At 39.3% G+C, this 26,353-nt stretch overlaps 2 protein-coding genes across 2 annotated transcripts in view; one reads left to right on the forward strand and one right to left on the reverse strand.

Moving 5' to 3' along the window:
• Nucleotides 1-1,870: 1,870 nt before the first annotated feature.
• Nucleotides 1,871-2,803, reverse strand: LOC126082445 (olfactory receptor 1L8-like). The gene has a single exon (XM_049894964.1). The coding sequence runs from the start codon at nt 2,801-2,803 to the stop codon at nt 1,871-1,873; it is 933 nt and encodes a 310-aa protein (XP_049750921.1).
• A 13,059-nt stretch (nt 2,804-15,862) lies between these two features.
• Nucleotides 15,863-26,353, forward strand: part of LOC126083433 (olfactory receptor 1J4-like) — a 58,715-nt gene continuing 48,224 nt past the window's right edge. The window contains exons 1-2 of the mRNA XM_049897246.1: nt 15,863-16,347; nt 17,233-17,238. Of these exons, the coding sequence (XP_049753203.1) occupies nt 15,863-16,347; nt 17,233-17,238 (491 nt within the window). The remainder of the gene's footprint in view (nt 16,348-17,232; nt 17,239-26,353) is intronic.

A 26,353-nucleotide genomic window follows, 5' to 3' on the forward strand; every position in this document is an offset into this window, starting at 1 on the left:
GTGTAAAGAAATGGATACAACTCAACACCCATGACGTATATGGAATATACCTGCTGACTTACAAAAGTTTGTTACTCTTATCAGAAAACAGCTGAGACAGAATTGCAACCGCCGGAACTGGAATAGGACCGGGTCAGGTCCAGGTCTCTCTCGGCACAGCCTATCTAAATGGAGAAGACACGCTGTTAAGGCAAAAGCGAAAGCGTTTATGTAGTTGGCCAAGTAAAGGAGCTCACTGGGACCTGCGTTGCCAAGATGACTACCTAAAACTGGGTGGCGGCCAGCTTTTATGGGTCCATTACAGTAAGCAGAATCAGGAAGTTATAAATATTCATGACTCCTTGCTGATTATTCATTGTGGGGCAGGGCTAGGAATGCGCAGGAAGCGTCTGACTGACCGCTCCTTTCTGAAATGGGCTCGGATATCGCAGATGACATACGTCCGGTGTGACTTTCCGTTCCTTGACATAAGTCATTTGGTTCTTTGGCATGAGTTTTCTGATCTATCTACACATGTCTGGGGGTCCGGCGCCGGTTCTCCTGGAACTTGTTTGTGACTCTTACCTGCAGAATTTTCTGAAGTTAAAAACGATGTAAAGAGTGAAGAAATGGTCATTCGTAGTCCAACAGTTCTGGTCTGATGCCCCGATATAGGGAAGTAGTTAATACTAGTCAAACAGCTCTGATCTGAAGCTCCAATATAGCCTGCTCCTATTGTGTGAGGGCAGGAATGCAGGTTAGCAACCATCTTATTCTCTCCCATTCTTTTCAGGGTTCTGACAGGACAGAACCCTGGGATAGGGGAGCTGAGGGCCAAAGGTCCGTCCATCTTTCCTATCTACTCCAAGCTGAAAAGGGGCGGTGGCATGAAATTCACCTCTAGTCTGTGGTGGCCAGGAGGCCTGAGGGGATTTTTGCATTACCATAGTCTTTCTGGGTGATTTAATTACAGAAGAAGCACAGCAGCCAAGGCAACAATTTAGGATTATGAAACAGGCTATAATGGAAATTGTGAGCAGGAAGATACCCCTTAACCAGCCAAAATTCAGCAGCCAGGAGGTCAACCAGGTAGTCTGAGCCTTGTGGTTTTAGGGCCTCTTCAGCATTTTTGTGGTCTGTCTGTAGCTGTTATACTATTTTATTTATTTCTTGTTGGTCTCGAATAATATTCCTGTCTCGTTAACAAGTGAACAGCAGGTAGCATTAAGTTATACACAGGTACTTCCATGTGCTGCCAGAAGTAGGTCTAAATCTGCTTGGTTTTGCAAAGCTACGGAGGCAATGGAATCCATCTTGGTAGTGATGTGGGCTGACAAGTGCTTTGTGGTATTAGTTAACCTTTCAAGTTCAATGGAGGTATTTTTTATGAAATCAAAGAGAGCATGTAAATCATCATAGTTTTTCCCAACAACTGACATTGGGAGGAGTAAATGTTGGGCTTTTTCCCAAGCTGATTTGGTAATATCAGGCCAGTCTGACCTCTTGTTTCTCTGGAGGCCTTGGGTTGAGTATAAAGCTTGTAGTTTAGGCAGTAGCTGAGTCCCTGCTGGCCATAAGCATCCCAGGGTACAAATACCTGAGTGGTTTGAAGGCCAGGATTATAAGACTTTTTTTGGCGTAACAAATATTGACCTCTGTGTCTGATTAAATAGGAAGTTGGAGGAAACTAAGATTGGCTTAAAGATACTTTGATAAGTCATATTTGTTTGGAGTTCAGTAGAAATTGTAGAAGTATTAGCATTAGAATCAATAGTTGTATTAGGGCTTTTACAGAACCAGAACCCATCAGAGTAGGTTAGGGTGGTGTTACACAATGGCCACAGAGTCAAGAGGAGCAGGGCACTCAAGAACATGTCCACGGAGGTGCTGCCTAGGGTTTCCTCCTGCACATCAGCTTCCCCAGGCCCCTCTTCATATCTTTGTTCCTCAGGCTGTAGATAAAAGGGTTTAGCATGGAGGACAAAATGGTGTAGCCGATTGTTGCCACCCGGTCCCTGATAGTATAGCTAGACAAGGGCTGTAAGTAGACATAGAAGATGCTTCCATAAAAGATGGTCACCACAGTGAAGTGAGAACCACAAGTGGAGAAGGCTTTGCGTTTTCCAGCAGCTGAGGGAATTTTGAGAACTGCAATGAGGATTCGTATGTAAGAAAAAGAAATGCATAGAAAGGGAGTCACCAAAACAACCACTCCTTCTGTCTTTATTGTGATATCATTGACAAATGTGGAAGAGCAAGACAATTTCAGGAGAGGGTTGATGTCACAGAGGAAGTTTTGAATAACTTTGGAGTCACAGAAGGTGAGAAGATTCAGCAGAAGTGTATGCAGGAGGGAGTGAAGGTGAGAAAATGAGCAGCAGAAGGCCAACAGCAGGAAACAGCGATGGTGGCTCATGATGGTAACATAGTGGAAAGGGTTACAGATGGCTACATAGCGGTCAATGGCCATGGCTGCCAGAAGGCAACTGTCAGTGTTGCCAAAAGCATAGAGAAAATACATCTGTGTCAGGCACCCAGCATAGGAGATGGTCTTCTCAGTGGACAAGAAGTTCACCAGCATCTTGGGAACAATGGTTGTTGTGAAGCAAATGTCAGTGAAAGACAGGAAACTCAAGAAGAAATACATGGGTGTCTGAAGCTGGGGGTCAGAGTGGATGGCCAGAATGATGAGCAGGTTTCCTGTTATGGTGATGAGGTACATGGTGAGGAAGAGGACAAAGAGTGGCTTCTGGTCCTCGGGCCGTGATGACAGTCCCAGGAGGATGAACTCAGAGACACTGGTGGTTTGGTTAGCTCTTTCCATGGTCATGGAGCCAGCTAGAAGAGAGAAGATTCTACTGTTTAACATAAATATCTTTTATAACTTTAATCACAAACGAGCCAATAAATCTATGCTTCTTCCTACTTACTTTCCATCCTTAGGTTCATGATTAGCCACACTGTGAGCAGCTTGCAAGCCTCATGATTTTTGTTGCTGTCCTCCCCTCCCAACTCTAATTCTTCATAAACTTCTTGTGCTGATAATACGGACTTGGGCAGGAGAATCTTTCTTCAGGAACAGAGTTGAAACTTCCTGATTCAGTTTAATATTAAATCATAAATATGTATTGAGCATCTACTCCGTGGAAAACACTTTTTTGGGGGGTAGGGTCACAACTGTAAGTATGGAGAGAAAGGCCTGGCTTTGTGGGTCATGTATTCTAACTGGGAGATCACACAAGCACCTGTGCATACATACATATGCATAGGGGAGTGTGTGTGCGTGTGTGTGTGTAATCTACATTTTATGAAAACAAAACAAAACAAAACAGTGTACCAGAATAGAAACTGATAATGGTAGGTGACGGAAGCTGTTTTAGATCAGATGGTTACATTTCTCTCTTTCTGTATCGAAGCAAATTTTTATTAATGCCACGCTAAGGTTTATCTCTGAACTTCCCTGGCAGTAAAAAAGGCTTGCTAAAATAATCAGCAGGGCAATCAGAGGAATAATGAACCCAGGTCAACAGTTTTGTTCTTGTTGCTTGTTTTATCCTCAGAGGCACTTATTTAGAAGCTCATACTCCTTAGTGAATGTCAAACAAATAATAAGTGGAAAGCAAATTAAAAGAAAATTATATCTTTAAATTTACTTTTGACTTATTATTTTCCTCTAATTTCTCCAAACTTCATTATGATCTTACATCATGGACACATGCCATGCCATGCCATGCCATGCCATTTTCCATTTGTTTACTTGCCTTTGTATAAATCCTTGAAAAACATGTTTATTGCTTTATGTGTAGTTTTCTATTTCCATAAAAATACTATGGTATATATTTCATTCTGCTTTTGTTTTATTTTTTATCTACACAAATTTTTGAGATAAATGTCCTAGTTCATTTCTCTTGACCACTTTCATTGTATGCATGCACTACTCTTGACTTAATCCTTTTCCCTAGATGTCCTATAACTCTTTGCTACCATGGATAACACTGATTCTAATATTTTTATGTCCACAAAATGTTTTAAATTATTCATTCAAACATTGAGAATGGGTATATCGTATGGGCATTTTTCTTAAGCAGTTCCAGGAATGACTATTTACTCATTCATTCAACATTTAAATGACTACTTTCCAGCTGTTTAACATTAGACAAATTATTAAATATCTTTAAACTTCAATTTTCTCATATGTACACAGGGGATACTAATATATATCCCATAAGGTGTTTATGAGTCTTTCATGACATAATGTGTTTAAGGCATTTAGAATGGTTCCAGGCACCAAGTAAGTATTTGATACTACTACCTTCTCCCATAATCATTGCTAATGCTTTTTCTCCTTATCAAGTATTTGGGTGTTCTCAAAAGTAACTGATGTGAATATTAACAAAACCATGTACTCACACTTTGTCACATTAACATTCATAAGAGTTTATGAAGTTTTTTTAGAAGTTTTTTTTTTTCCCCATGCTTTGAATAACCTGAGAGTAAACCGGTAATTAGGCATTTAGCTTCTGGTAGGGAGTGTCTTGTTTACTCCTCATGACAACGTTATGAGGTATAAGCTATTATTCTTCTCATTTTTCTGATGAGGAAACTAAGAAATAAAGACAAAATGATTTTACACACCAAGTAAATAGCAGAAATAAGATTTAAACTCAGGTCTAATTCAGAAGCTCATGCTTTTAACCACTATGTTACTTCTCAGGTTTTTGTAAACCTATAAATGTTTACATCTCAAAGAAGCGTGTTTCAGATATAAACATTGGCTATATTTTTTTACACTTTGATAATTTTCTACTTGCACACACAATACACTTTCCCTCTGAAATTTTTTTTAATCCGACATTAAGATTAGACATTTCCACAAACTTGAGAACTTAGAGGAAATGGACAAATTTCTAGAAACACACTACCTACCTAAACTAACACAAACTGAGATAGAGAATCTGAATAGACCCACAACAAGAGAAGATATCGAAGAGGTAATTAAAAAAAAAAAACTCCCCAAAACAACAAAAGCCCTGGCCTGGACAGCTGCACTGGAGAATTCTGCCAAACATTCAGAGAAGAGCTCATACCAGTACTACTCAAACTATTTCAGGAAATGGAAAAGGAAGGAATACTCCCGAATTCATTCTATGAATCCAGCACAAATCTGATACCAAAGCCAGGCAAAGACACCGAAAAAAAAAAAAAAAAGAAAATTACAGAACAATATCTCTCATGGATATAGATACAAAAATTCTAGTCAATAGAATTCAGCACCATATATATATATATACACATAAAAAATAATACACCATGACCAGGTGGAATCCCTATGAGGTATACAATAATGTTCAACATTAGAAAATCAAACAACATAATCCACCAGATAAATAGAACAGAAGAAAAAAATCACACGATCATCTCAATTGACGCAGAAAAGACACTTGATAAAGTCCAGCCTCCATTGCTGATAAAAATTCAATAAAATAGGAATAGGAGGGAAATTCCAGAACTTTATAAAGGGCATCTATACAAAATGAACAGCTAATATCATTCTCAGTGGAGAAAGGCAGAAAACATTGCCCCTGAGAATGAGAAGAAGACAAGGATACCCTTCATCCCCACTCCTATGTAACATTGAGCCAGAAGTCCTAGCTAGGGCAAAAATGCAAGAAAAAGAAATAAAGCATATCCAAATTGGAAAGGAAGAAGTAAAACTATTGCTATTCTCAGATGATACGATCCTATATCTAGGGAATCCCAAAGATTCCACACACACACACACACACACACACACACACACACAAACAACAACAACAACAACAAAACTGCTGGAACTAATAGTAGATTCAACAGAGCAGCAGGATACAAGACCAACATACAAAAATCAGTTGGATTCCTATACATCTACAAAAAGAACTTTGAAATGGAAATCAGGAAAACAATACCATTTTTAATAGCTCCTAAAAGGATAAAATACTTAGGAATAAATCTAATCTGGGATGTAAAAGACCTACATAAAGAAAACTACAAAACAATGTTGGAAGAAACCAAGAGACCTACATAAATGGAAAAACATACCATGCTCATGAACAGGAAGACTCAACACTGTGAAAAGCGATCTACAGATATAATGCAATCCCCATCCAGATACCAGCAGCATTCTTCAATAAGATGGAAAAAGTAATTATCAACTTTCTATGGAAAGAAAAGAGGCCCTGGATAAGCAAAGCATAATTGATTAAAAACAAACAAACAAACAAAAAAAGAACAAAGTAGGAAGCATCACACTACCTGATCTCAGAACCTACGAAACAGCCATGGTAATCTAAACAGCCTGGTACTGGTACAATGACAGGCACATAGACCAATGGAAGAATATCGAGAACCCAGATGTAAACCTATCTACCTGTGATCAGCTGATCTTTAACAAAGGACCATGGTCCATTAAATGGGGAAAAGACAGTCTTTTTAAAAAATGGTGCTGACAAAACTGCATGTTCGTCTGTAAAAAAATGAAACAGGGCCCTTCCCTCACCCCACACACAAAAACTAACTCAAAATGAATCAAAGACCTAAATATAAAATTTAAAACGATAAAGATCATGTAAGAAAAAATAGGGACAACACTGGGGACCCTAATACATGGCATATATAGAATATAAACCATAACTAACAATGTACAAACACCAGAAGATAAACTAGAAAACTGGGAGCTCCTAAAAATTAAACACTTACGCTCATCGAAAGAGTTCACCGAAAGAGTTCACCAAAAGAGTAAAAAGAGAACCTACAGACTGGGAAAAAATTTTTGGCTACAACATATCAGACAAGGATCTAATCTCTAAAATCTATAGAATACTTAAACATCTCAACAACAAAAAGACAATCTAATTAAAATTGGGCAAAGGATATGAACAGACACTTCACCAAGAAGACAGTCAGTAACAGACGTGAAGAAATGTTTGCAATCATTAGCCATTAGAGAAATGCAAATCAAAACTGCAATGTGATACCGTCTAACCTCAACATTATGAGCACTAATTAAAAAAAAACAGAAAATAACAAACACTGCAGAGACTGCGGGAAGATTGGAACTTTTATGTACTTCTGGTGGGAATGTAAAATGGTAAAACCAGTATGGAAAACCGTATGGTGCCTCCTTAAAAAGCTAGTAATAGGAGTACCATACAGTCCAGCAACCCTACTCCTAGGAATATATCCTAGAAAAATATGAGCTGTCACATGAATAGACACATGCACACCCATGTTCATTGCAGCATTATTCACAATAGTAAAAAGTTGGAAACAACCTATGTGCCAGTCAACAGAGGAATTGATAAACGAATTATGGCACATACACACAAAGAAATAGTACTTAATGATAATGAACAATGATGAATTCGTGAAACATCTCACAACATAGATGAAGCTGGGGGGCATTATGCTGAGTGAAAGAAGTCAATCACAAAAGGACAAATATTGTATGAGAACATGATTATAAAAACCCAAGAAAAGGTTTACACACAGAAAAAAACAATTTTTATGGTTACTAGGGAGGGATCGGGTAGGGAGAGAAAACCAATAACTAGATAGTAGACAGGTGTTAACTTTGGTAAAGGGAAAGACAAAACACAATATAGGGGAAGTGAGCACAACTTGATCAAGGCAAAGTCATAGAAGCTTCCTAGACACATTCAAACACCTTGAGGGATGTAGTTACTGGGGCTGAGGGTTGGGGACCACAGTCTTGGGGAACATAAAGAAAACGTTTTACATCCTACTTTGGTGAGTGGCATCTGCGTCTGAAAAGCTTGCGAGCAGCCATTAAGATAATTCTATTCATGCCATTCATTTGGAGTAAAGGAGAATGAAGAAAAGCAAAGACACAAGAAAATATTAGTCCAAAGGATTATTGGACTAAATGAACCATAGCCTCCAACAGCCTGAGCCTAGAAGAACCAGATGATGCTCAGTTACCACCACTGACCATTCTGACAAGGATCACAATAGAGGCTCCCAGGTAATACAGGGGAATAATGTAGAACAAAATTTAAATTTACAAAGAAAAAAAAGAGAGACCAGACTTACTAGTCTGACATAGACTGGAGGAGTCCCTGATACTACCGCCCCTGGAGGCCATGCTACCTCAGAATGGAAGCCACTCCCGAAGTCCACCTTTCAGCCAAAGTTTAGACAGGCCTATAAAACAAATAATAACACATGTGAGGAATGTGCTTCTTAGATCAATCAAGCATGAGAGACCAAATGGGCAGCACCTGGCCAAAGAAAGACAAGAAGGCAGGAAAGGACAGAAAAACTGGATGTATGGGTATGGGGAACCCAGGGTGGAAACTGTAAAGGGAGAGTACTGACACAATACGAGAATTGCAACAAGTGTCACAAAACATCTTGTTTATAATTTTTTGAATGAGAAACTGATTTTCACTGTAAACTTTCACCTAAAGCACAGTAAAATTAAAAAAAAAAAATCAAATTCTCATGGAATTCAGACTTTCTGGAGCATTGGAGGCTGGATGAAACCCCAAAACCATTGGCCTGAGAAAACCTTTAAAACTTAAATCAAAAATACCCCCTGAAATCTTAAAACCAAACAATAGTTTAGCTTAACTAGTAAAAATGTCTGCCTTGAGTATTATGCTCTTTTAAGATCTATGTGTATGGGATCAAAGTGACAACAGCAACTGGAAAAATTAAACAGAAAACTTAGGGGGCAGTGAGTTTTGTTTTAATGGGGGAAAACAACTCAGAAAAGAAAGATGAGGATGGTTTTATAACTTGAAGAATGTAATCAATGTTACTGAACTGTGCATGTAGAAATGTTGAATTTGTGCATGTTTTGCTGTGAATATTCCCAACCACAAAAAAGTTAAAATAAATTATAAAAAAATATACAGACTTTTTTGTTATAATGGGAAAATCTATCTTTCTGTGTTGAATGGATTGTGAAACTTGAAAATTCTAATTTGCGTGATTAAATGTCAACAATAAGGGGAATTTCATCTTGGATGGCTGAGGCTTGTTTGTGTGTATGGAGTTGGGGATTGGTAGAAAGTTCACTGGACTTGGAGGCAGAAGATGAGGGTTTATATCTGACCTCCATTACTTGCTCACTTAGTGATCTTAAATTGTTTTAGGAAGAGTTATGAAATACCATGCAAAGTGCAGTTTGCAAACTATATAGCAGCAAAAATGAATTATTTGTGAAAGGAATATAAAATGAAGAAGAATAATTGGACGGATCAAGTAAGGCTGGGTATTTCCATGTCTCATCAATGCTGAATACTTAGGAAAATGGAAGGCAGTTTTGGAAGTGAGAATCTATGGATATAGTTCTAAAAGCCTGGTGTGTGTCTCTTCTATTGAGTTCCCAGTACCCAATTATTGGAATTCTACTTCCTCGAAAACCATGGGATAATGGCACATCCTGGCCCAGTGATCAAGGAGGGTGGGCATTGAACTAAAATGCTAATTTAACTGTTAAGCTGAACTCTGTGACAAGCTGTACTCATATGAGTGGAACTGTGGAATGAAAACTAAAAACCAAACCTGTTGTCATCAAGTTATTTCCAATTCATGGTGATTCCATGTGCTTCAGAGTAGAACTGGGCACCAGAGGGTTTTTTTGGTTGTCATCTTGCAGAAGATGAGTTCTCTGGGAAATCAACTTTGAGAAGATCAGTCTGCAGAATGTTTATTTACCAGGTCTTTTCTTGTGTGGTGCAGCTGATGGATCCAAACCACCAATCTTTTGGTTAGTGGTAAAGAGCAGACTGTGTATACCACCGAGGTACGTTCACTGCCAAGGAGGCTGAAATAAGTACCTGACTGAAGTGGGATGGCCAGGTAAGTGGGCATCCAGTGTACAGATGTTCACTTCTCACGTCCAGACACCTTCTCCCTTTTCCCACTTTCTTTAAAGCTGAGCTTTCTCCTGAACCACTTCTTCAAATTGGTTCTGCAACTCAGTCAAGATGATCTAAGTTTTCTCACATTTTCCCCCTTACCTTTCTGTGTGCTAGTCAGTGACGAACAAGAAGTGTTAAGATTAAGGGAGGAAAGAGCAGATTGATCTAGATTTCAGAGGGATAAAGCGTTTTCCTTATACTGCTTCATAGCCCTGTTTCTTTCTCAAACTTTGACTCCCAGCATTATTCTTTTTCTGCTTCCCATCATAGAAGGCAGAGATGCCCAGATTCATGTGGCCTGAACTATCTTGGGTGGGGAAGCCCCACCAGTTTCTCATGGGCTTGAAGTCTGCTTTTCCAACCTCCTTGGGGTCCTTGATGAGCTGAGGGAACTGTGCTGAGCTACACCATCTTGACCCCTCAGGGGAGTTTCCTCTGTGACCTCTCGAGGTGCAGAAATCACAATGGACATCTGAATTGAGTGCAGCTGCCTTCTGGGGCCAAGGGCCTTCTGGGGCCTCCTGGAAACAGGCTATTTTCAGAGCTTTCAAACTTACCATAACATCTGTAGGCATGCTTCAGTTTCCCCAACTGTGGGTAATCAAAGGTGGTGGAATATTGTGTGCATGTGTGCCTGTGTGTTTGGTGAACAGGGAGTGTTTCAGGCTGGGTTCTCTGGTAAACTGACTTTGAGATGGAGATCAGCCTGTAGAGTGTTTATTAAGGAGTGCTATTGGAATTAACACCTGTGGAAGGGACTTCTAGCCTTCTAATCTGTGACAAAATAAATTTCTGTTCTTTAAAGCCACCCAGTTGTGGTATTTTCTGTTAAGGCAGTTTTTTTTTTTTTTTAGGTGACTAAGATACCATTCATTATAAAAATTGGATCCATTTTTGTGAGTTAGTGCTGCTACCTGAACTCTGTCATTCTCATTTCTATCAGTGAACTGAGCTCTCTGATAGCATATCTTATCATCAGTCTGATTTTCAGAGGAAAAAGAACCACTATCAAAAGTATAAAATGAAATTACGCATGTAGAAACTGTTAAATTGATGAATGTTCTGTTGCGTATATTTTCAATAAAATATACAATAAAAAAGTATAAAATGAAAAGTAACAGTTTTGTGTTCTTGTTTTCCATCCACAATCTGTTTATAGTCTACTAGTTAGTTTTTTTTTAGTTAGTATCATAATTTAAAATTAAATCAATGTATAAGTAATCATTCATCTGCTTTACTTATTTTCTCTTATGAGAGAAAAATTTAGCATTATTATACTATCTTCCTTCTCTTCTCCCTGTTTTTCAATTTTTAATATTATTATTTTTTTTAGTGTGATAAAGATATGTGGCAAAACATATTATGTTCATCATGTTCAACCGTCACCATCCTCTGTTTCCAAATTTCCCATGACCCTTAACAGGAGCTCAGTGTCCCTTAAGCAATGAGCTTTCCTTTTCCCCTCCTTCCTGCTCACCCCTGGTAATCACTAATATCTTTGGTCTCTATACACTTGCCTATTCTGGATATTTCATAAGTGGGATCATACAATATTTATCCTTTTGTGACTGACTTATTTCATTCATGGAGCCCTGGTGGCGCAGTGGCTCGACTTGTAACCAAAAGGTCAGCAGTTGGAATCTGCCTGCTGCTCCTTGGCAACATTTTGGGACAGTTCTACTCTGTCCTACCAGGTCACTATGAGTCAGAATCAAGTGGTAGGCAACGGGTTTGGTTTGGTTTTTTATTTTATTCAGCATAAAGTTTTCAAATTTCATCCATGTTATAGCATGTATTAGGATTTCATTCCTCTTTATGGTTAATATTCCATTGTATGACTATACTACATTTTATTTAGCCATTAATCTATTGATGGACATTTAAGCCATTTCTACCTTTTGGCTGTTGTGAGTAGTGCTGCAATGAACACGATGTACAAGTATCTGTTTGCTCTCCTGCTTTCTTTTCTTTTGGGTATATACCCAGGGGTGGAATTGCTTGATCAAATGGTAATTCCATGTTTATCTTTTTGAGGAACCACCCATCTATTTTCCACAGTGGCTGTAGCATTTTACATTCCCACCAGCAATGGAGGAGGGTTCCAATTTTTCCACATCCTCCCCAGCACCTGTTGTTTTCTGTTTTTTTGATCAGTCATTCCTGTGGAGGTGATGGATAACTCACTGTGGTTTTGATTTGCATTTCCTTACATTTCGAATCCCCAGGCACTCCTTCGAAACTCTATGGGGCAGTTCTACTCTGGCCTGTAGGGTCGCTATGAGTCAAAATTGACTCCATGGCAGTGGGTTCGGGTTTTTGAAATCGTTAATGACATTGAGTATCTTTTCATGTGCTTGTTTGCCACTTGTATATCTTCTTAGATGAAACATCTATTCAAGTCCTTTGACCAGTTTTTGATCTGATTGTCTTTCTGTTGTTAAGTTGTAGGAGGAGTTCTTTATATATTCTGGATATTAAACCCTTATCAGAGATATGATTCTCCCAAATTTTCTTTCATTCTGTAGGTTGTATATTCACTTTTTTTTGTAAGTTCTTCAATACACAAGGAGCCCTGATGCTACAGTGGCTAAAAGCTCTGCCGCTAACCAAAAAGTCGGCAGTTGGAATCTGCCAGCTGATCCTTGGAAACCCTATGGGGCAGTTCTACACTGTCTTATAGGATTGCTATGAGTCAGAATTGACTCTACGGCAACCGATTTGGTTTTTGGTTTTAATGAACAAAAGTTTTAATTTTGATGAAGTCCCATTTATTTATTTGTCTTTTGTTGCTCATGTTTTCAATGTCATATCTCAGAATCCATTGTTAATAGCTAGATCGCAAAACATTATCCCTATATTTTCCTCTAAAAATTTTATGGTCTTAGACATTTGTCCATGTTATTTGAAGCTCCCAAAAGTGCTCTGAGGGCCAAATATTTTCTTCATTGACCTTTGTCATGAATTGAATTGTGTACCCCCAAAAATATCTATCAATTTGTCTAGGTCATGATTCCCAATATTGTATAGTTGTCTACCATTTTGTCATTTGATGTGATTTCCGTATGTATCGTAAATCCTATAACTATGATATAATGAGATGGATTAGTGGCAGTTATATTGATGAGATATAAAAGAGAAAGACAAGCAGAGAGACATGGGGACCTCATACCACCAAGAAAACCGTGCCAAGAGTAGAGCGCATCCTTTGGACCTGAGGTTCCTGAGCAGAGAAGCTCCTAGAGAAGATTGATGACACCGACCTTCTTCCAGAGCCGACATAGGAAGCCTTCCCCTGGAGCTGACACCCTGAATTTGGACTTGTAGCCTACCAGACTGTGAGAGAATAAATTTCTCTTTGTTAAAGCCATCCACTTGTGATATTTCTGCTATAGCAGCACTAGATGACCAAGACAGCCTTCAATAATGCCGTATTTCTATGCGGGGAACATGGTAGTGGTTAAGTGATTAGACTCTGGTGTCACACAATCTTGGTTCAAATCTCTATTTTTATACTTAATACCTTATGATTTTGGGCTCAGTATCTGTGAGGCCCAGCAGCCTGAACTGTCAAATGAAATGAGTAAGGGTTTAATCCAGTATATGTCATGCTATAAGCATGGAATAAGTAGGTGTTAGCATCATGATTATTCCTCAGGTGCATGAGATTCTCAACTCTCTAGTCATTTTTTGATTGTCCAAGTGAGAGTGTTTTGTGCAAGGAGAAATGCAACAGGTCCATCTAAAGAGTCTCTTTCAAGCTCCAACTCACAGCTTCCCTTCTTCGTATTTGAGCATGTGTCCAGCTTCCTCTTTCACACAGGGGATGACTTGAATCAGGGTTCTATCCCTTCTGATCCAACCATTAAAAGTATGGACCCTGTTTGACACCTACCTTCTGGATCCCCCCCACAGATATGCTTGAGCTCGAGGGAGAAGTCTGGCCCAATACGTGCCAATGAGCAGCCAGCCCTCAGCAAAAGGTTTAAGTCACTTCTTACTCCTTTTCCTTGGTCCCCACTGACTGACGTGACCTTCTTGGTTGAGCTCCTCTATGTTCTTGAAAGGGGCTCTTCTAACAGATACTTTTGTCTTAGAATCATAATCTTTCACTGGGTTCCCCCTCTAGGCCTCCTGTATGCAAACTCTAACTCTGATTTGACTCCTAGAGAAAGAGTTGCCAGGTTGCTAATGCAGACTATGTGAAGTCTCACACTTAAGATCAAACCCAAACCAAACCAAATCAAACCAAACTAAACCAAACCCACTGCTTTTGAGTTGATTTCAACTCATAGCGACCTTGTAGGACAAAGTGGAACTGCTTCAGAGGGTTTCCAATCTTTATGTAAATCTTTACGGTAGATGACTGCCACTTCTTCTCCCACGGAGGGGCTGGTGGATTCGAATTGCTAACCTTAGTGTTAGTAGCCAAGCTGTTAGCCAGTGTACCACCAGTCCTCATTACCTGCAAATTGTACAGGTTGGCATAAATAGGTGACCATTCTGGTTTGCCCCTGGAAGCCTGGGTGTACACGTATTGTTCCATCATAATTATTATATAGCTTCTCTTTTCATTCTGAAAGTGTCCTGGTTTAGATACTAAAGTATAGGGTCTTTTTATGTATGCATGTTGGCTGATAACGAAGCGAATGACTGAGGTCAGTTTGAAGCCCTGAAATAATTCTACATAAGGTGCAAGGTTTTCTGCCTAATGAATGAAGGGCAGGACCAGTGGAATGGTGAGGAGTAGTTTCTGATCATAGTGACATTGATTGGAATCATTGTGTCAGTTATTTGTGATCTTGGGCCAGTTACTAACCACACTGAGATTTAGTTATTCAGTACCTAAATTTGATGTTAATAATGCTTATGTTCTCATTAAATGTCAACTATTATCAGTGCTAAAGTAAATTTTTCATAGTTAATCAGATGACTATGAATTCTAAAAGACACTCCAAATCTTACAGCATCAGCAAGTTCTTAGGCTCCTGGTAAGGTCCTTGGAAAATTCTCAGGTCACTCTCTGCATATGTATGCTCAGACTGTAACACTTGTAACCTGGATTGAAGTACCAGAGATAGATAATCTGATCTGGAAGACTGGAGATAAATTCAAAGAGAGTAAGAGAGAGAGACAGACAAAGAGGGAGAAATAGCTATGTTGGGTAAAGCGAAGAAATAACGATAAGATCATTTGCCATCGAGGAATTAATCCTTTTGGTCCAAGGTCTGGGCCTCCACAGTTTGACAGGGAGTATGAAAACCCAGGAAGTCAAAACTTTTTGATCAGCAACTGGGGCTTGTCTGATGCTCATCTAATTTTTCTGTACTATTATGTTCTTGGAGTTTGATGCCCAATTTCTCTGTTGAACAAATCCTGTTAATATTAATAGTTCACATTGTTGAGTATTTACTACTCCAAGACACAGTCTAAACTCATTACATGTATTAACTCATTTAATCCTTCAATGGCCCCATAAGTAGGTAATATTTTTTCAGTATAGGGGATAAAACTGAGGTACATATATAAAGTTGCCCACCACCACCCAGCTAGCAAATCATTGAGGCAGGAATCCAACTCAAGCCTCCTCACTGCAAAGCTGCAGCTCTTGCTCAGTACTCTATGAATGTTCATATGATGTGAGCTCCAAGAGGGAAGGGCTTGGCTATTTTATTTTCTGTTCTATCCCAGTGTCAACAACAGTGTCTGGAACATGGCTGAATAAATGAATAAATTTAGACTGGTTTCTTTTGAAGGAAATCTTGTTTGTCACTGATGATAGAAAGGGGCAGACTGAAGATTCCCACAATTAAACGTGCAGGTTCTTCTGATTTTTGACACAAGTCTTCAAGAAAAAAAAACATGGCTGCAATATGCTGGTACTCCTGGTGATGCTAACTGCCACATCTCAGTCCCTGACATTTCTTACTCCTCTTATTCCCAGCAGAGAGAGGAGCAGTATGAGGTCTGAGAACCAGAGCAGCCTGTCTGAATTTTTCCTCCTGGGGCTCCTCATCTTGGAGGAGCAGCAAGGTATGTTCTTCACCCTGTTCCTGGGCATGAACCTCACCAAGATGTTGGAGAATCTGCTCATCAGGTTGTACTGTTGCCTGCACACCCCCATGTACTTCTTCCTCAGCCCCTTGGCATTTTCTGATGTCTCTTTCTCATCTGTCACTGTCCCAAAGATATTAATAAACATGCATACTCAGGATCAGTTCATTCTCTTTGTGGGGTACATTTCACAAATGTATTTTTTCATACTTTTTGTTTGTCTTGACGATTTTCTTCTTGCAATGATGGCATATGAGAGGTTCATGACCATCTGTCACCCACTGTACTACACCACTCTCATGAGGGAGGAGCTGTGCATCTTCTTGGTGGATGGATCCTTGTTCTTTTTTTGTGCCCATGTCCTGTTACACACCCTTCTCCTGTCCCACTTGTCCTTCTGTGCTGACAACACCATCCCCCACTTCTTCTGTGACCTCACTGCCCTCCTTAAGCTGACCTGCTCAGACACCTCCCTCAACGAGCTAATTATCTTCACTGAGGGGGGAGTGCTTGTCCTTCTGTCACTGAGTGCTGTTGTGGGCTCTTATGTCAGCACTGGGCCCACCAACCTAAAGGTCCCCCCTACCAAGAGGATCTGTAAAAGCTTGTCTGCCTGTGGCTCCCACCTCTTGGTGGTATTTCTGTATTATGGAACTCATGCAATTATTTACTTCTTCCTTCATCGAACTATTCCAAAATCAAGGACATAATTGCTTCAGTTATGTATACAGTAGTGACCTCCATGCTGAACCCCTTCATCTATAGCCTGTGAAACAGAGACATGAAATTGACTCTGTGGATGCTTTACAAAGGGGGGAAAATTTTTCCAAGTGACAGTTACCCATTCATGTTTTTTCTTCTCCTTGTGATGCTCCCAGTGATGCCTTCTTGAAAAGTTGTGTCAGTGACTATGGTAGATTGTATCCCTTCCTTTCATGTGAGGAGTTTACTTTCTCACCCCTTGAATCTAGGCAGGTCTTTTGACTTGCTTTGACTAAGAGATTATTTATAATAGTGATATTGTGAGAATTCCAAGCCTAAGCGGACTCTGTTCTTCCTGCTCTTGGAACCTTGAGACTTCCGTGTGAACAAGACCATGATAGGTTGCAGGAAGAAAAGAGGCCACATGGAGGAGAACCAAGATGTTCCAGCTGAAGATACACATGTATCTGTTTATTCCAGGATATAAACAACCCACCATTCAGACAAAAAATCCCAAAACAGGAGGAATAAATTGTAAACTAATGAGATTTGTTACCCAAAGAGGGTGAGTGAGAATGGGGTGGAAAAGATGGGGAGGTGGGTATAACTCTTTGATAATTGTGGTCATGTTATTCTTTTGTCTACCAAAATAAACAAATAAAAAAGGATGGACAATGAAGTAAAATAGAATAAAACAGAACAAATAAACCTAATTATATATCAAATGAATAACATCATCTGAATGAAGAGAAAAAAAAGCAAAAAGTAACCTAAGTAATTCCTTTTTTTTTTTTAATTTGTTCTGTTTTAGGTGAAAGTTCACAGCACAAATTAGTTTCTCATTCAAAAAATGTAAACACAAATTCTTTTATGACATTAATTGCAATCCCCACAATGTGTCAGCACTCTCCCCCTTTCCCTTTCTATCCTGGGTTCTCACTGTTCATAGATTGTTTTCCTGTTCCTTCCTGCCTTCTCATCTTTTCCTCTGGGTAGGTGTTGCCCGTTTGGTCTTGTACACTTGGTTGATCTAAGAAGTGTGTTCCTTATATGTATTATTGTTTGTTTTACAGCCCTGTCTAATCTTTGGCTGAAAGGTAGACTTCTGAAGTGGCTTCAGTTCTGAGTTAGCAGGATGTCTGAGGGCCATAGTCTTGGGGGTCCAACCAGTCTCTGTCAGTCTGGTCTTTTTTTGTGAATTTGAATTGTGTTCTACATTTTCTCCCCCGTGCCTGGGGCCCTCTATTGTGATCTCAGTCAGAGCAGTCAGTGATGGTAGCTGGGCACCATCTAGTTCTTCTGTGCTCCCGTTGGTAGAGGCTGTGGTTCTTGTTGTCTGTTAATCCTTTGGACTAACATTTTCCTTGTGTCTTTGGTTTTTTTCATTCTCCTTTGCTCCTAACATGCTGGGAACAACAGATGTATCTTAGATGGCCAATTGCAAACTTTTAATCCCACAGATGCTACACACCGAAGTGGGATGTAGACCATTTTCCTTTTTTTTTCTAATTTTTATTTTTATTGTACTTTAAGTGAAAGTTTACAAATCAAGTCAGTCTCTCATATAAAAATTTATATACACTTTGCTGTGTACTCCTAGTTGTTCTCCCCGTAATGAGACAGCATACTCCTTCTCTCCACCCTGTATTCCCAGTGTCCATTCAACCAGCTCCTGTCCCCCTCTGCCTTCTTATCTCCTTTCCAGACAGGAGCTGCCTACATAGTCTCATGGGTTTACTTGAGCCAAAAAATGCACTCCTCATCAGTATCATTTTCTATCTTATAGTCCAGTCCAATCCCTATCTAAAGAGTTGGATTTGGGAATGGTTCCAGTCTTGGGCTAACAGAACGTCTGGCGACCGTGACTTCCAAGGTCCTCCTACTCTCAGTCAGACCATTGAGTCTGGTCTTTTTAAGAGAATTCTAGGTCTACAATCCGCTGCTCTCCTGCTCCATCAGGGGTTCTCTGTCGTGTTCCCTGTCGGTGCAGTCATCAGTTGTAGCCGGGCACCATCTAGTTCTTCTGGTCTCAGGCTGATGTAGACTCTGATTTATGTGTTTTTTTCTGTCTCTTGGGCTCATATTTACCTTGTGTCTTCCGTGTTCTTCATTCTCCTTTGCTCCAGGTGGGTTGAGACCAATCGATGCATCTTAGATGGCCACTTGCTAGTGTTTAAGACCCCAGGCACCTCTCACCAAAGTGGGATACAGAATGTTTCCTTAATACATTTTGTTATGCCAGTTGAGCTACATGTACCCTGAAACCACGGTCTCCAGACCTCTGACCCTGCTACTCTGGCCTTCAAAGCGTTGGGATTACTCAGGAAACTTCTTTGCTTTTGGTTTAGTCCAGTTGTGCTGACCATGTAGAGCATTTTCTTTATGAGCTACGTTATGCCAATTGATACAAATGTTCTCTGCGACCTTGGTCCCCAGCCCTCAACCCCAGTAACTCAGTCTCTCAAGGTGTTTGGATGTGTCTAGGAAGCTTCTATGACTTTGCCTTGGTCATGCTGTGCTGACTTCCCTTATATTGTCTGTTGTCTTTCCCTTTACCACAGTTAACACTGGTCTACTATCTAGTTAGTGGTTCCCTCTCCCCAACCCTCCCCCTCACTAGTAGCCATCAAAAATTGTCTTTTTCTGTGTGGAAACATTTTCTTGGGTTTTCATAATAGTGGGCTTACACAATGTTTGTCCTTTTGTGACTGACTTCTTTCACTCAACATAATACCCTCCAGATTCATTCATGTTTTGAGATGTTTAGCAGATGCATCATTGTTCTTTATCATTGCATATTGCATAGTATTCCATTGTGTGTATGTATTATAACTCATCTGTTGACCAGCATCTTTTTACATATTTTTTAAAATAATTTTTATTGTGCTTTAAGTGAAAGTTTACAAATCAAGTCAGTCTGTCACGTATAAGCTTATATACACCTTACTCCATACTCCCACTTACTCTCCCCCTAATGAGTCAGCCCGCTCTCTCCTTTCAGTCTCTCCTTTCGTGACAATGTTCCAGTTTCTAACCCTCTCTACCCTCCTATTTCCCCTGCAGGCAGGAGATGCCAACACAGTCTCAAGTGTCCACCTGAAACAAGTAGCTCACTCTTCGTCAGCATCTCTCTCCAACCCATTGTCCAGTCCCTTCTGTGTCTGATGAGTTGTCTTTGGGAATGGTTCCTGTCCTGGGCCAACAGAAGGTATGGGGACCATGACTGCCGGGATTCCTCTAGTCTCAGTCAGACCATTAAGTCTGGTCTTTTTATGAGAATTTGGGGTCTGCATCCCACTGTTGTCCTGCTCCCTCAGGGGTTCTCTGTTGTGCTCCCTGTCAGGGCAGTCATCGGTTGTGGCCGGACACCATCTAGTTCTTCTGGTATCAGGATGATGTAAGTCTCTGGTTCATGTGGCCCTTTCTGTCTCTTGGGCTCTTAGTTATCGTGTGACCTTGGTGTTCTTCATTCTTCTTTGATCCAGGTGGGTTGAGACCAATTGATGCATCTTAGATGACCGCTCGTTAGCATTTAAGACCCCAGACACCACATTTCAAAGTGGGATGCAGAATGTTTTCATAATAGTATTATTTTGCCAATTGACTTAGAAGTCCCCTTAAGCCATAGTCCCCAAACCCCCGCCCTTGCTCCGCTGACCTTTGAAGCATTCAGTTTATCCTGGAAACCTCTTTGCTTTTGGTCCAGTCCAGTTGCGCTGACCTTCTGTGTATTGAGTATTGTCTTTCCCTTCACCTAAAGTAGTTCTTATCTACTAACTAATCAGTAAATAACCCTCTCCCACCCTTCCTCCCTCCCCCCCTCATAACCACAAAAGTATGTGTTCTTCTCAGTTTATACTATTTCTCAAGATCTTATAATAGTGGTCTTATACAATATTTGTCCTTTTGCCTCTGACTAATTTCACTCAGCATAATGCCTTCCAGGTTCCTCCATGTTATGAAATGTTTCACAGATTCGTCACTGTTCGTTATCGATGCGTAGCATTCCATTGTGTGAATATACCACAATTTATTTACCCATTCATCCGTTGATGGACACCTTGGTTGCTTCCAGCTTTTTGCTATTGTAAACAGAGCTGCAATAAACATGGGTGTGCATATATCTGTTGGTGTAAAGGCTCTTATTTCTCTAGGGTATATTCCGAGTAGTGGGATTTCTGGGTTGTATGGTAGTTCTATTTCTAACTGTTTAAGAAAACGCCAGATAGATTTCCAAAGTGGTTGTACCATTTTACATTCCCACCAGCAGTGTATAAGAGTTCCAATCTCTCCGCAGCCTCTCCAACATTTATTCTTTTGTGTTTTTTGGATTAATGCCAGCCTTGTTGGAGTGAGATGGAATCTCATCGTAGTTTTAATTTGCATTTCTCTAATGGCTAATGATCGAGAGCATTCTCTCATGTATCTGTTAGCTGCCTGAATATCTTCTTTAGTGAAATGTATGTTCATATCCTTTGCCCACTTCTTGATTGGGTTGTTTGTCTTTTTGTGGTTGAGTTTTAACAGAATCATATAGATTTAGAGATCAGGTGCTGGTCGGAGATGTCATAGCTGAAAATTCTTTCCCAGTCTGTAGGTGGTCTTTTTACTCTTTTGGTGAAGTCTTTAGATGAGCATAGGTGTTTGATTTTTAGGAGCTCCCAGTTATCTGGTTTCTCTTCGTCATTTTTGGTAATGTTTTGTGTTCTGTTTATGCCTTGCATTAGGGCTCCTAAGGTTGTCCCTATTTTTTCTTTCATGATCTTTATCGTTTTAGTCTTTATGTTTAGGTCTTTGATCCACTTGGAGTTAGTTTTTGTGCATGGTGTGAGGTATGGGTCCTGTTTCATTTTTTTGCAAATGGATACCCAGTTATGCCAGCACCATTTGTTAAAAAGACTATCTTTTCCCCAATTAACTGACACTGAGCCTTTGTCAAATATCAGCTGCTCATATGTGGATGGATTTATATCTGGGTTCTCAATTCTGTTCCATTGGTCTATGTGCCTGTTGTTGTACAAGTACCAGGCTGCTTTAACTACTGTGGCTGTATAATATGTTCTAAAATCAGGTAGAGTGAGGCCTCCCACTTTCTTCTTCTTTTTCAGTAATGCTTTACTTATCCAGGGCTTCTTTCCCTTCCATATGAAGTTGGTGATTTGTTTCTCCATCACATTAAAAAATGTCATTGGAATTTGGATCGGAAGTGCATTGTATGTATAGACGGCTTTTGGTAGAATAGACGTTTTTACTATGTTAAGTCTTCCTATCCATGAGCAAGGTATGTTTTTCCACTTAAGTAGGTCCTTTTTAATTTCTTGCTCTAGTACTTTGTAGTTTTCTTTGTATAGGTCTTTTACATCCTTGGTAAGATTTATTCCTAAGTATTTTATCTTCTTGGGGGCTACTGTGAATGGTATTGATTTGGTGATTTCCTCTTCGATGTTCTTTTTGTTGATGTAGAGGAATCCAAGTGATTTTTGTGTTTATCTTATAACCTGAGACTCTGCCAAACTCTTCTATTAGTTTCAGTAGTTTTCTGGAGGATCCCTTAGGGTTTTCTGTGTATAAGATCATGTCATCTGCAAATAGAGATAATTTTACTTCCTCCTTGCCAGTCCGGATGCCCTTTATTTCTTTGTCTAGCCTAATTACTCTGGCTAGGACTTCTAGCACAATGTTGAATAAAAGCGGTGATAAAGGGCATCCTTGTCTGGTTCCCGTTCTTAAGGGAAATGCTTTCAGGCTCTCTCCATTTAGAGTGATGTTGGCTGTTGGCTTTGTATAGATGCCCTTTATTATGTTGAGGAATTTTCCTTCAATTCCTATTTTGCTGAGAGTTTTTATCATAAATGGGTGTTGGACTTTGTCAAATGCCTTTTCTGCATCAACTGATAAGATCATGTGGTTTTTCCTTTTGTTTTATTTATATGGTGGATTACATTAATGGTTTTTCTAATATTAAACCAGCCTTGCATACCTGGTATAAATCCCACTTGGTCGTGGTGGATTATTTTTTTGATATGTTGTTGAATTCTATTGGCTAGAATTTTGTTGAGGATTTTTGCATCTATGTTCATGAGGGATATAGGTCTGTAATTTTCTTTTTTTGTGGTGTCTTTACCTGGTTTTAGTATCAGGGAGATGGTGGCTTCATGGAATGAGTTAGGTAGTATTCCGTCCTTTTCTATGCTTTGAAATACCCTTAGTAGCAGTGGTGTTAACTCTTCTCTGAAAGTTCGGTAGAACTCTGCAGTAAAGCCGTCCGGGCCAGGGTTTTTTTTTTTTTTTTGTTGGGAGTTTTTTGTTACCGTTTCAATCTCTTTTTTTGTTATGGGTCTATTTAGTTGTTCTACTTCTGATTGTGTTAGTTTAGGTAGGTAGTGTTTTTGTAGGAATTCATCCATTTCTTCTAGGTTTGCAAATTTGTTAGAGTACAATTTTTTGTAATAATCTGATATGATTCTTTTAATTTCAGTTGGGTCTGTTGTGATGTGGCCCATCTCGTTTCTTATTCGGGTTATTTGTTTCCTTTCCTGTATTTCTTTAGTCAGTCTGGCCCATGGTTTATCAATTTTGTTAATTTTTTCAAAGAACCAGCTTTTGGCTTTGTTAATTCTTTCAATTGTTTTTCTGTTCTCTAATTCATTTAGTTCAGCTCTAATTTTTATTATTTGTTTTCTTCTGGTGCCTAATGGATTCTTTCGTTGCTCACTTTCTATTTGTTCAAGTTGTAGGGAAAGTTCTCTGATTTTGGCTCTTTCTTCTTTTTGTATGTATGCATTTATCGATATAAATTGACCTCTGAGCACTGCTTTTGCTGTGTCCCAGAGGTTTTGATAGGAAGTGTTTTCATTCTCGTTGCATTCTATGAATTTCTTTATTCCCTCCTTAATGTCTTCTATAGCCCAGTCTTTTTTCAGCAGGGTATTGTTCAGTTTTCAAGTATTTGATTTCTTTTCCCTAATTTTTCTGTTATTGATTTCCACTTTTATGGCCTTGTGGTCTGAGAAGATGCTTTGTAATGTTTTGATGTTTTGGATTCTGCAAAGATTTGTTTTATGACCTAATATGTGGTCTATTCTAGAGAATGTTCCATGTGTGCTAGAAAAAAAAGTATACTTTGCAGCAGTTGGGTGGAGTGTTCTGTATAAGTCTATGAGGTTAAGTTGGTTGCAGCAATTAGGTCTTCTGTGTCTCTATTGAGCTTCTTACTGGAAGTCCTGTTCTTCTCTGAAAGTGGTGTGTTGAAGTCTTCTACTGTAATTGTGGAGGTGTCTATCTCACTTTTCAGTTCTGCTAAAGTTTGTTTTATGTATCTTGCAGCCCTGTCATTGGGTGCATAAATATTGAATATGGTTCTATCTTCCTGGTCAATTGTCCCTTTAATCATTATGTAGTGTCCTTCTTTATCCTTTGTGGTGGATTTAACTTTAAAGTCTATTTTGTCAGAAATTAATATTGCTACTCTTGCTCTTTTTTGCTTGTTGTTTGCTTGACATATATTTTTTCCATCCTTTGAGTTTTAGTTTGTTTGTGTCTCTAAGTCTAAGGTGTGTCTCTTGTAGGCAGCATATAGATGGATTGTGTTTCTTTATCCAGTCTGAGACTCTCTGTCTGTTTATTGGTGCATTTAGTCCCTTTACATTCAGCGTAATTATAGATGAGTATGTGTTTAGTGCTGTCATTTTGATGCCTTTTTATGTGTTTTGTTGACAATTTCATATTTACACTTACTTTATTGTGCTGAGACGTTTTTCTTTGTAAATTGTGTGTTCCTCATTTTCATAGTATTTGACTTTATGTTTGCTGAGTCATTATGTTTTTCTTGGTTTTTATTTTGAGTTATGGAGTTGATATTCATTTTTGTGGTTACCTTATTATTTACCCCTATTTTTCTAAGTAAAAACCTAACTTGTATCGCTGTATATCGCCTTGTATCACTCTCCATATGGCAGTTCTATGCCACCTGTATTTAGTCCCTCTTTTTGATTATTGTGATCTTTTACATATTGACTTCAATGATTCCCTGTTTTGAGCATTTTTTTCTTTTAAAATTAATCTTAATTTGTTTTTGTGATTTCCCTGTTTGAGTTGATATCAGGATGTTCTGTTCTGTGACCTTGTGTTGTGCTGGTATCTGATATTATTGATTTTCTGACCAAACAATTTCCTTTAGTATTTCTTGTAGCTTTGGTTTGGTTTTTGCAAATTCTCTAAGCTTGTGTTTATCTGTAAATGTCTTAATTTCACCTTCATATTTCAGAGAGAGTTTTGCTGGATATATGATCCTTGGCTGGCAGTTTTTCTCCTTCAGTGCTCTATACATGTCATCCCATTGCCTTCTTGACTGCATGGTTTCTGCTGAGTAGTCTGAACTTATTCTTATTGATTCTCCTTTGTAGGAGACCTTTCTTTTATCCCTGGCTGCTTTTAAAATTTGCTCTTTCTCTTTGGTTTTGGCAAGTTTGATGATAATATGTCTTGGTGATTTTCTTTTTGGATCAGTCTTAAATGGGGTTCGATGAGCATCTTGGATAGATATGCTTTCGTCTTTCATGATGTCAGGGAAGTTTTCTGCTAACAGATCTTCAACTATTCTCTCTGTGTTTTCTGTCCCCCCTCCCTGTTCTGGGACTCCAATCACACGCAAGTTATTCTTCTTGATAAAGTCCCACATGATTCTTAGGGTTTCTTCATTTTTTTAAATTCTTTTATCTGATTTTTTTTCAGCTATGTTGGTGTCAATTCCCTGGTCCTCCAGATTTCCCACTCTGCATTCCAATTGCTCGATTCTGCTCCTCTGACTTCCTATTGAGTTGTCTAATTCTGTAATTTTACTGTTAATCTTTTGGATTTCTGAATGCTGTCTCTCTATGGATCCTTGCAACTTATTAATTTTTCCACTGTGTTCTTGAATAATCTTTTTGAGTTCTTCAACTGCTTTATCAGTGTGTCCCTTCGCTTTTTCTGTAGATTGCCTTATTTCATTTCTGAGGTCATCCCTGATGTCTTGAAGCATTCTGTAAATTAGTTTTTTATATTCTGTATCTGGCAATTCCAGGATTGTATCTTCATTTGGGAAAGATTTTGATTCTTTAGTTTGGTGAGTTGTAGAAGCAATCATGGTCTGATTCTTTATGTGGTTTGATATCGACTGCTGTCTCCAAGCCATCACTAAGATATTGTAGTGATTTATTCTATATTTGCTCACTGAGTCTTATCTTGTTTTGTTTTCTTTCAATATATGTAGATGGGCTACTAGATTGCGCTGTCTTGATTGTTGTAGCCCTTGAGTCACTTATGTCCTATCACCAGCTGGTTTGGGCTGTTAACAGATATGTAAGCCTAAGAGTCCATTCACTATTCTTGAGTAGAATCTGATTTTGGGTCATCAAGTGTGTGGTGCAGACTGTCACCTATCCACCTCGAGAAGTAGTGGTGATAGTTGTGTGCCCCAGATTCTAGTAGCAGCAGGGGTGCACACTCCAGGGGAGGCAGGATGCTGACAGGCTTCCCCCAAGTGCCAGTGAGGTAGATGTGTCTCTATTCCTAAAGCACTTTGGTGGGTGGGCTCTGCAGGTGTACCTTAGGCCCCCAGTGCAAGTACCTCTACAGATTGGTAGGTGTCACCCTCCTTAGACCCGTAAGGCAGGAGGCAACGTGGTCTGGGGGGAGCTGCAGCCCTGAGTTCC

This window comes from Elephas maximus, chromosome 9 (genome assembly GCF_024166365.1).
Source record: "Elephas maximus indicus isolate mEleMax1 chromosome 9, mEleMax1 primary haplotype, whole genome shotgun sequence".
NCBI lineage: Eukaryota > Metazoa > Chordata > Mammalia > Proboscidea > Elephantidae > Elephas > Elephas maximus.